The sequence below is a fragment of the Pyrus communis genome, unplaced genomic scaffold (genome assembly GCF_041283825.1).
Source record: "Pyrus communis isolate YQ-2024b unplaced genomic scaffold, ASM4128382v1 ptg000131l, whole genome shotgun sequence".
Taxonomy (NCBI): domain Eukaryota; kingdom Viridiplantae; phylum Streptophyta; class Magnoliopsida; order Rosales; family Rosaceae; genus Pyrus; species Pyrus communis.
The window spans coordinates 27501-38830 of NW_028291040.1; the positions used below are offsets into that span (position 1 = coordinate 27501).

The following is an 11330-nucleotide window of genomic DNA, read 5'->3' on the forward strand; positions in this document are numbered from 1 at the left end:
GGTAAAAAATCTATTTATGATTACTAGTTCTATCATATTCTATTTCTTTATATATTTATAATAGAAGTGATCTCAAACTGTTAATCAATCGAGTAATATGATGAATGCATTGAATATCTGTTGTAAGACATGAAATAAATTGTAAAAAGGAAGTCGTAGCAAAAGGACGTGGTATTGGGGCATTTGTCATATATGTGCAAATCCAAATCGGGCGGATCTTTACTCGGAGTAGAGCATAAACCTAAAAAAATTGAAGAAGCCCATTCAGGAACAAGAAAATTACATCGCGATTGAGATTGTATCTCGATGAAACAATACATCAATGAAAAGTTAGTTAGATAAATTTAGTAATTTTTTTTTATAGATAAACAAAACAGGCCAAAACCCATCTTTTTTGAAAAATGAAAGAAAAGCCCCTTTTTATAAGTTAAAAGCCTGGTATGAAAAAAAAAAATAAATAAATAAAAGAAAGCGCTAGAATCTACATCTACACATTGATTCTTTTTTTTTTTTTCGTTATTTTTGTTGAACCGTATGCATCAAAAGGTGCATGTACGGTTTCTAAGGGATACAACTTTATCCCAATCAACCGACTTTATCGAGAACGATTACTTTTTTTAGGCCAAGGGGTTGATAGCGAGATCTCGAATCAACTTATTGGTCTTATGGTATATCTCAGTATAGAGGATGATACCAAAGATCTATATTTGTTTATAAATTCTCCTGGCGGATGGGTAATACCCGGAGTAGCTATTTATGATACTATGCAATTTGTGCGACCAGATATACAGACAATATGCATGGGATTAGCCGCTTCAATGGGATCTTTTATTCTGGTCGGAGGAGAAATTACCAAACGTCTAGCATTCCCTCACGCTTGGCGCCAATGAGTTTTTTATTTGATTTGAGAGAAAAAAGAAGACTATGCCTTCGCGCTATATGAAATATTAATATTAAGTAATAATAGCATGGCACTTCGAATTCGATATGATAAATTTTTTTAACCCTTAAATTATGTATCGAAAGAGTAGTATGAGATAAAAGGTATTTCCGATTTTATCTAATCTATCGGGAGGCCTATTTCAGCGTCACAAACTTTTTTGTTTTCACGCCGGGAGGCTCTTAACAATATTTAGGTTATGAAAGAATATGAAAATAAAAAAAATCTTGTTTTTTTATTTGAAAAAAAAAAAAAAAAGAAACTTTGGGATTGCTAAATAACAGACGAAATAAATATATAAAGCAACGGAGCCATCATAGTATTTTTGAACTACTCCAAAAACAAAAAGAAGGGTGGTTATTGGATCATTTACCAACCCGAGTCTGATAGACCCTATATTTAATTTAAATTTAATTTATTTGATATTTAAGTAAGGTAAAAACGAATTCCATTATAGAGCCGTATGCAATGCGTAAAAGATGCCTGTACGGTTGTTCAATTATATATTTTATTATTCTTTATCTCTTCACCTTATCATCATGCGAGATAGAATAAACATTTATTATGTTATATCATCAGGGTAATGATCCATCAACCTGCTAGTTCTTTTTATGAGGCACAGACGGGAGAATTTATCTTGGAAGCGGAAGAACTTTTGAAGCTGCGCGAAACCGTCACAAGGGTTTATGTACAAAGGACAGGCAAACCCTTATGGGTTGTATCCGAAGATATGGAAAGAGATGTTTTTATGTCAGCAACAGAAGCCCAAGCTCATGGAATTGTTGATCTTGTAGCGACTGAATAAAAAAGAAAAAATAACAAAAATTTCAGACGAATTGGTGATTTGAGATTTTATCTTCTTACCGGATTTAATATTCTATTCATTAATCTGATTTAAGATTCTATTCATTAATCTATTAATATAGAAATAAAATAATTCATAATCATCCGGTTAAGATCGATCTAAACCAGCCCATTATGTATATGATTCAATATGCCAACTATTAAACAGCTTATTAGAAACACAAGACAGCCAATCAGAAATGTCACGAAATCCCCCGCTCTTGGGGGATGTCCTCAGCGACGAGGAACATGTACTAGGGTGTATGTGCGACTCGTTCAGATCATGGGCTAGGACAAAAGAAAGAAAACAATTGATCCAGTATCAACGATCAGTACCAGTGAATAGACTAGAATGGAAGAACTCCATTCAATATCTAAAAATCAAAAAGATCTATCCTTCTATTGTGGTATCAAATGTATGGTTTCCGTTGGTGCAAATCCAATCAACTCCGTTTTAAATTTAAGATGAGAAAGAATTCTCCATTGATAGCAAATGATATCCATTAAGCAGGGGAAATACTATTTTAAAAAGCAGAAAAATTATGCCTTACTCTTGCAAGAACGGACTAACAGGGTCAGCTACTCAGCTAATCTTCATAATTAAATACCGTTACTGTATAAGTAGATCTCATTGTGAAAGACCTCGTACTGGATAATTATGGGTAGAGCCAAAGAGTGTGAACTGTACAAGTTAACAATAACATTGATTAAATGAAAGAAGGGCTCCGGTGTATAGAGAGGACCTCACCGTTTAAGAAGTAACCATAGAAACGATGGAACCCACTATATCCATTTATATTTATAACTTTTATGTGGTTTTGATACCTAATATCAATACAATTTTTTCTAGGCATTTCACCTAGAAAAAAAAAAAAAAAAATCGTGGTCGGGAAGGTTATAGTAGCAAAAGCCATTGGAATTTAAATTTTATACATTGGAAGAATCCGTTTTGTTATTAATAGACTAGGATACGGGAAGGGAATAACTGAAAGAAAGGAAATCGATTAGTTATTCATCAAAGTTTCATTTATTCAATGACCAGAATTAAACGAGGGTATATAGCTCGAAGACGTAGAACAAAAATTCGTTTATTTGCATCAACCTTTCGAGGGGCTCATTCAAGACTTACTCGTACTATTACTCAACAGAAAATAAGAGCTTTGGTTTCGGCTCATCGGGATAGAGGTAGACAAAAGAGAGATTTTCGTCGGTTGTGGATCACTCGGATAAATGCAGTAATTCGCGAGAATAAAGTATACTTTAGTTATAGTAAATTTATACACAATCTGTACAAGAGACAGTTACTTCTTAATCGTAAAATACTTGCACAAATAGCTATATTAAATAAGAGTTGTCTTTATATGATTTCCAATGAGATCATAAAATAAAGAGATTGGAAGGAATCCGTTGGAATAGTTTAAATGGAGTTCCCTGGAGAATGAACTCTGGGAAGGTAGAGTAGAAATTAGTATGATAAAATATGATAAAGTCATCAAAATGAAGAAAGACGTTAAATATAAAATATTTATTCCTCTTCTCCCATTTTTTTTCTTACGACAGGACATTTCGATTTTACGATTTTTCGAACAAAAAAAAAAAACGTCAATCCGCATTTGAGTTTGGATTGGAATTTTATTTTGATTCAATTCAATTGAAGAGTCAACCTATTTTTTTTCTGGTTCTAAGACCAGCAGCTCTAGCGGTTGACTCGCTTCTTTCAAATTGTTTCTCATTATTAAGAAAAGGTAACGGAGATAAAATACGAGCTTGTTTTATAGCAATAGTAATTAATCGTTGTTGTTTTAAGGTCAATCTATTCACCCGTCTAGATAATATTTTTCCTTGTTCGCTAATAAATCGACTAATTAAACTCATGTTTCTATAATCAATTCGATCCCCCGATTGGATCGGAGGCAAACGCCTACGAAAAGATCGCTTAGATTTAAGAAAGATTCGCTTGGATTTATCCATGGTTTGTTTATTCCTTATCCTGAAAATCCCAATCCTATTTCTTAATTCTACATCATCTTTGATCCGATCGAAATAGGATTTGGTTTGTTTCTATTTATTTGTTTATATTTAAATAAATTAAAAAATAAATTAAAATAAATTATATATATTGTTATATATAATATGTAATTTTTCATCTTCCTTGGAAGACTGACACACGAGCGATCGGTTCGATCTATTTCTTTATCTCCCCATGAATCGTATGTTTGTAACAACAGGGACAGAATTTTCTCAATTCCAATCGACTAGGCGTATTGTGTCGATTCTTTTGAGTAATATATCTGGAAATGCCCATTGATTCCTTATTAACACGATTTCGAACACAACTGGTACATTCCAAAATAACCGTTACTCGGACATCTTTACCCTTAGCCATGAACCTCCTTTGGTTTTTGATTCACTCAATTCTTTTCTTTAATTTTCCGACCCGAAGCAAGGAAGAAGAAAGGACACAAAAATAGAAGCAGGTAACTCGAAATCAAATTATGAAAGAAATATTTTGTTGCAATCAATATAGTAATAAATAATAAGTAATATAATGATTTCTAACTATATTTATAATTTTTAATTGCCGTACAGTATTTCATTTTCAGTTAAGTATCTTGTATGATATTGTTGCCCCAACCACCGCATTTCCGTTCTATTATTAATTTAATTTGAGCCTGAGCCCGAGGTCATAGTTTCACTGAGGGTGAAACCGCTTTTTCTTTGTTTTTTTTTTTTTTTTAGAAAGAATAAGTAAAAAAAGAAAAAAAGAAAAAACAAAGAAAAAAAGAAGGGAGGGGTAGGGATTAGTTACAGATATTTGATTGTATCTCTAATCTTCTTCCCCCTTCCCATATCAATAGCTAGAATGAAAAAAAGGGGAATATCAACGCATCCGGAAAAAAACGATTGATCTCTATCAATAAACCTGCTAAAGACCCGAACCATAGAGTACTTACTACCGGTGCCACGGAGAGATATGTTTTTAGATCTCGCATTTTAAAAACTCCTCTTTCTGTATTCGTTATTGTAATTTTATTGTAATTTGTAATACCTAATGGTAATACATATATGACCGGATGTGTATATGTAGTTAATGACTTACCACTTGTACGCGGAGTTCCTAATTCAAATTGAAATGTACAAAATAGATATTTATTAAAAGAAAAAAATACGTCCATTTCCGCCTTAAATTCCTAAAAAATATTAATTTTTTGTGGTAGATTTCATATTAATTTCATACTTTATATAAGTCTTTTACCATATTATATGTTTGTTATATGATATATGAGACCAAAAGGAAGAAGGAAGAAATGATAAGATAGTTTGTGTATATCAATGTAGGAAATAAAGATGTGGAAAACAAGGCAGGGATTCTCTACAATGACACTGTAGACCAATTGAAAGGGATGTAGCGCAGTTTGGTAGCGCGTTTGTTTTGGGTACAAAATGTCACGGGTTCAAATCCTGTCATCCCTACCTATTACTTATCTTCTGAGCAGTAACGAGGGATCAATTGAGATCAATTAATAAAATTGTACATACATAATTAAATAAATATTTAATTTTTATTTTTTATAGTATATATATATGCAAGATAAATTGGGGTTACAAAATATTTATTGTGATAATAAAGCGCTCTTAGTTCAGTTCGGTAGAACGTGGGTCTCCAAAACCCGATGTCGTAGGTTCAAATCCTACAGGGCGTGATTCTGTGTTCTTGTTAATCGCGGGAGGTCAAAATTACACTAAAATAATTGAGCAGCAACCTAAATTTGACCTCCCGCGGATTAAAGGAAGTAGGAGGTCAATAAAAAACGAGATGTTAATTAATCAAAGATCCAACTGATCACCACGTCTGTATTGTAAATAGGCAGTTACGAATAATCCAGCCAAAGTAATAGGAATTAGACCTAAGACGATTCCAAATAGAAAAACTTCAATCATTTCAATTTGTTTGAAAGGGGGAAGGGAGAGGTAATATTTATCCTTAAATATTAATCTGTATTGACTATACATCTCAATGACCAAGAATTGGTAAGGGACTGGAGAATATATGAACTACCATAGAAAGATTTTTTTATAAATTGTTCATTAAATTAATTTCAAATAAGTCGTATCTTGCTCAGACCGATAAATAGAGCTGAGGTTATAGTCAAAGATGCTAGTAGAAAACCGAAATAACTAGTTATAGTAGGCATGAAAAGGCTAAATGAAATATGTTCTTTTTATACATATGTTTCTAAAGCACTTCCCTAAGTTTCAATTTTTGAAAGATACGAGGATAAACAAAAATACCAACCAATTGAAAGGATAAATTCAATTGAAAATATTTGATTCATCAATTATTATAGACGATACTAATAAAAATAGAGTAACATAAGTAAGAAATCAATTAATCATCTGTGACATTTACCCATCCCACGCTTTTGAATCAATAGATTCATCGGTCAACTCTTGAGTTGACTGAACTAATATATGTATATAACTAACTATATGTATATATAGAATATTAGAAATTATAAATAAAGTAATAATAAGAACGTTTTTTATAACTTCATTCACAAAATGAAACTCTCTTTGAATCACTCTGGAATAAAATTGGAAAATAAGTTTGATTGTTTTTTATTGTATCGAAATATCGAATCCATTTTTTTTTTTTTCGAACGACACTTCTAATGCACTTTTTTTTTACTTTAAAGCGAACTCAGTAGTAGTTCATTCACATAATCTCGCGATTGAAAAGAAAAAAGTATCGCACGATAAGATCAATCGAAACTGGGTTTTACATTTTATCTTTCCATATTACAAAGACCCATCTTTGTAATTAGGTCACGAAGGACCCCCTTGGGGGGCTAATAGAATAATGCGTGCATCACGAATATTTATTGTTTTTTATTTATTCGTTGTTCCTCGTTCTTTCATTGAATAATATCTACTATTATTACTTGTTACTGGGTGGCCAACCAATTCCTAAAAAAAAAAAAAGATTCCAACAAAAAACATCTTATACAACCACAAAACGTATGTTTTTAGATGTAACGTCTAATTGAATCGTAAGAATATGAGAATCTCCTTCATAAATTATTGGAAACCAACCTGTCGAATTCACATTTTACTTGATCTTCAGTTTCTACTGAAGAAAATCCTTATACTACAGGAATTTGAGGAATTTTATATTAAATGGTACAAAATTCTACATCGACAAGCAACAAGAAAAGAAGAAAGAAATTATCTAACACTTCATTTCGATATTGATTGTGAAATTGCATTGCTGTGTCAGAAGAAGGATAGCTATACTGATTCGGTATACTCTAAAAACACCCTTGGTACAATATTGACGATCTCACAAAGATTGGTTTCAGTAAATTTCCATTTACTGATTTAATCTTTTACGGAATCGGCCCCCCCCCTGACTGTACAAGAATATGCGGAGCTCAACATGTCTGGAAGCACAGGAGAACGTTCTTTTGCGGATATTATTACCAGTATTCGATACTGGGTCATTCATAGCATTACTATACCTTCCTTATTTATTGCGGGTTGGTTATTCGTCAGCACGGGTTTAGCTTACGATGTATTTGGAAGCCCTCGCCCAAACGAGTATTTTACAGAAAGCCGACAAGGAATTCCATTAATAACTGGCCGTTTTGATCCTTTGGAACAACTCGATGAATTTAGTAGATCTTTTTAGGAGGCCAAAATGACTATAGATAGAACCTATCCAATTTTTACAGTGCGATGGTTAGCTGTTCACGGACTAGCTGTACCTACCGTTTCTTTTTTAGGGTCAATATCAGCAATGCAGTTCATCCAACGATAAACCTAATCCGAATCATAGAGCTACGACACAATCAAACCCGAACGAACAAAGTGTTGAATTGAATCGTACCAGTCTCTACTGGGGGTTATTACTCATTTTTGTACTTGCTGTTTTATTTTCCAATTATTTCTTTAATTAAAATAAAAAAAGAATAGATAGTAGGAATTCTCTTATCCCATTCGGAAAGATATCATCTCATAATTATCTATGGCTGTTTATGTCTCTAGCATGACCACTTGATAAAATGTGGAGGAAAGTAGGACAAATGGCCGATACTACTGGAAGGATTCCTCTTTGGATAATAGGTACTGTAGCCGGTATTCTTGTGATCGGTTTAATCGGTATTTTCTTTTATGGTTCATATTCCGGATTAGGTTCATCCCTGTAATAATCGGATGAACTGAGTTGTAGACATGAAAGCATAAGAACTCAACGGGATCCCCCTCGAATCAGACAAGGAAAGAGGGGGTAAGTCCCGTTGAGTTCTTAATAATCATAATATTTTTTTTTTTTAGAGATGTTTCAAAAACCTCCACCTTTTCTGATGATGTTTTTAAAAAATGAACTTCGTTAATTGATTCAGAACATCTGTTACTCAATAGTATCTGTCAATACTTAAAACAAAGAAGGAATCACTCGATTTACCCTTTTTGGATGACTCACAATTATATATAAATAGAATATATTTCTATCAATCAGATATCATGCAAACCCTTTACTATACTACTTTACTATACTAATAGAATAGAACCTTACTCCATTTAATCTAATAAATATTTAATCTCATAAAAGTGAAATTTTTTTTTTATAAGTTCGTTGAAATTGAAGAAGTTCTATATTGCTCAATAAATTGACCTATATTTATTTGTCCACTACCACTATGTTACGTAAGAAATCTAAAAAAGGGTTATGATAAAATAAACCTATATAAAAAAAAAAAAAAAAAAATGAAAACTACAAATATCCATTTTTTACGAACGGGATCGAGAATCTTTATTAATTCGACACAAGAAAGGGTTGGGTAAAATTCCGTTTCTTGTGTCAAGGACTAGGAGACGAACAATCTCCCCTAAAATCCTTTGTTCCTCTCATTTATACTTTGGTTTCTATTCTCCGCTTATTTATCTTTTGTTTTGATTTTATTTATCTTTTGTTTTGATTTTAGTCAAATATAAAACTATTGATTCATTCTATATCATACCGTTTTCAATTTGGATTGAAAAAACAAATAAATAAAGAAGAGTTAAGTAAAACAGTCGCCTTCACAATATACTATGACCAGGAATGCGGTATTAAGTAATTCCCGAAATCCGGTAGAATAAAGAATAGAAATAAGCAAAATTTTTTTGATCATACATAATTCCCAACAAAAATTTGTTTATTTTTAGAGCTTGATGTTGATAAATCCGCAGATCTAGAAATTCATTTCGGACAATTGAACCTTCTCAAACTGTTTCTTTTTAAGAACCAAAAAGATTTGTGCCAAAATAACAGATGCCAAGAAGAGCAAAAGACCTTGGACACGTAATGGATCTTGAAGTACTATTTCCGCATCTCCCTGACCAAATCCACCCACATTAGGATTACTCGTTAATGGTTGATCAAGTTTGATGGATTCGCCCTCTGAAACAAGAAGTTCCGGTCCTGGAGGGATAATATCAACCACTTGACGTCCATCCGATGCATCCGCTATGGTTATTTCGTACCCCCCTTTTTCTTTTCGTATTATTTTGCTTACTATACCTGCTGCTGTAGCATTATAAACATTATTGTTACTCTTGCTCCCGTCGGGATAAATCTGACCCCTTCCCCTGTTCCCGCCTACATATATGGGATATTTTAAGAAGTGCACATCTTTCTTAGTAGCGGGGTCCGGGGAAAGAATAGGAAAGGTGATTTCACTATATTTCTGACCAGGAACCGGACCTATCACAAGAATATTTTTTTTAGTGGGACGATAGCTCTGAAAAGACAGATTTCCTATCTTTTCTTTAATCTCGGGCGAAATACGATCGGGAGGGGCTAATTCAAACCCCTCGGGTAAAATCAGAACAGCCCCGACATTCAAAGCTCCTTTTTTACCATTAGCAAGAACTTGTTTCAGTTGCAGATCATAAGGAATTCGAACAACTGCTTCAAATACAGTATCAGGAAGTACCGCTTGTGGAACCTCGATATCCACGGGTTTATTAGCTAAATGGCAATTGGCACATACAATACGGCCAGTCGCTTCTCGTGGATTTTCATAACCCTGCTGTGCAAAAATGGGATATGCATTTGAAAGGGGTGCCTGGGTTAGTATATATATCATGAGCGATACGGAAATGGATCGAGTAATCTCTTTCTTTATCCAAGAAAAGGTATTTTTAGTTTGCATGGTCCAATCATTGATCCCGAAAATTTCTACAATAAAATTAGGTAGGTCGCTAGTATAGTTCCCTATCTATAATTTTGCTATTTACTTAAATATTAAATATAAATAATTTTACTGGAATATTGGAGGAATCCCTTGGATGGGTAGTAAGTACAATTTTGAATGTTTTGCTTATGTACAAAGTAACAAATATTATAATTGGATCGTTCGATCACTTTTCAGTCATTCATTGAATGATAAATCACTACAAGTGAAGGAGATACACGATTTAAATAACGAAAGATCCAATATTTAAAAATTGTATCTAAAATGACTGGAAAAGTAGAAACAAGACCGGATATAATTTGATCATTATGAGCAAATCCAAAATCTTTGTAGACAGAGCCAATCATTAATTCCCAACCGTGGGGCGAATGGAATCCTATACATAAATCCGTTAATAAAAGAATAGAAAAAGCTTTTATTGTGTCGCTTAAGTTGTATAGGAATTCTTGAAACCAAGAGTTAAGAATAACAAGTTCTTCATTACCTAGAATAGAATAACCACTTAGAATACCGAAACAGATTATATTTGTCGAGAAGTGTAAAATTGTATGGATGCGATCCTCGTTGTGCATCTTGATCAATTGGATCGTTTCTTTGTAGATTTCGATGCGAGGCTTTTGTAAATGTGTTTCCGGGTATTCCTTTATCATTTCGTCCAAACGTAAGAGTTCCTCTAAGTCTATGAATTCTTTTAGAATACTCTTTTCTTGAATATCATTCAAAAAAATTTCGGATTGCCTAGTATTCCACCAATTAGTAAACCAAGATTCTAGACTTTTATTAAATGAGAGAGAGATCCACCAAGGCAAAAATACTATAGATGCAAGATATAGAAGGGAAATTAATACTTTCTTTTTTGCCATTTTTTCGTCTGTGAATTTTAAAATTTTTAATGAACGCACCTCATTCGTCGACTCTATATGATACTAATATTTCTATCAAGCATAAGTTCTATTACAAGTCATCGATGTATTTCCGGATTTTTTTGTGATTCAGTACAGCGGTTAGTCCTTGAATTTAGAAAGAATATAGAATAAGAAAGAGCCCTCTTCAAATTTATAGTAGTCGGATTTCGAGACGAAAGAACTCCCGTTCTATCAAAATATCAAATATTTAGAAAAAAAATTCTTTACTTTATGATGAAATGTTTTGTTTTGATATATGATGAATCTATCATTTAGATTTGTTACTGAATTGAGTTAAGTGGATTTACATACGCATAAAAAAAATTGTGGACATAAACAATTTAGTTTTAGAATTGTTTCATATACGTTTGCTTTGGCTCGAGTAAGCGTTCTGAAGAAACTTCA

The 11330-nt window shown here is 32.8% G+C and overlaps 1 protein-coding gene, 2 non-coding genes and 1 pseudogene across 4 annotated transcripts in view; all 4 read left to right on the top strand.

The window, feature by feature from the left end:
- Positions 1 to 1776, top strand: part of LOC148687887 (ATP-dependent Clp protease proteolytic subunit) — a 2086-nt gene extending 310 nt beyond the window's left edge. Inside the window, exons 2-3 of the mRNA XM_088690015.1 lie at positions 587 to 880; positions 1520 to 1776. Coding sequence (XP_088546141.1) covers positions 587 to 880; positions 1520 to 1745 — 520 coding nt within the window. The 3' untranslated portion in view covers positions 1746 to 1776. The remainder of the gene's footprint in view (positions 1 to 586; positions 881 to 1519) is intronic.
- A 3407-nt stretch (positions 1777 to 5183) lies between these two features.
- Positions 5184 to 5257, top strand: TRNAP-UGG (transfer RNA proline (anticodon UGG)). The gene has a single exon. It is a non-coding gene; the product is annotated as a tRNA-Pro (tRNA).
- A 156-nt stretch (positions 5258 to 5413) lies between these two features.
- Positions 5414 to 5487, top strand: TRNAW-CCA (transfer RNA tryptophan (anticodon CCA)). Its single transcript has one exon. It is a non-coding gene; the product is annotated as a tRNA-Trp (tRNA).
- Positions 5488 to 6842: 1355 nt separating this feature from the next.
- LOC148687890 (uncharacterized) lies at positions 6843 to 7753 on the top strand (annotated as a pseudogene). Its single transcript, XR_015960097.1, has one exon. The product of XR_015960097.1 is annotated as an uncharacterized LOC148687890 (transcript).
- Positions 7754 to 11330: the final 3577 nt, after the last annotated feature.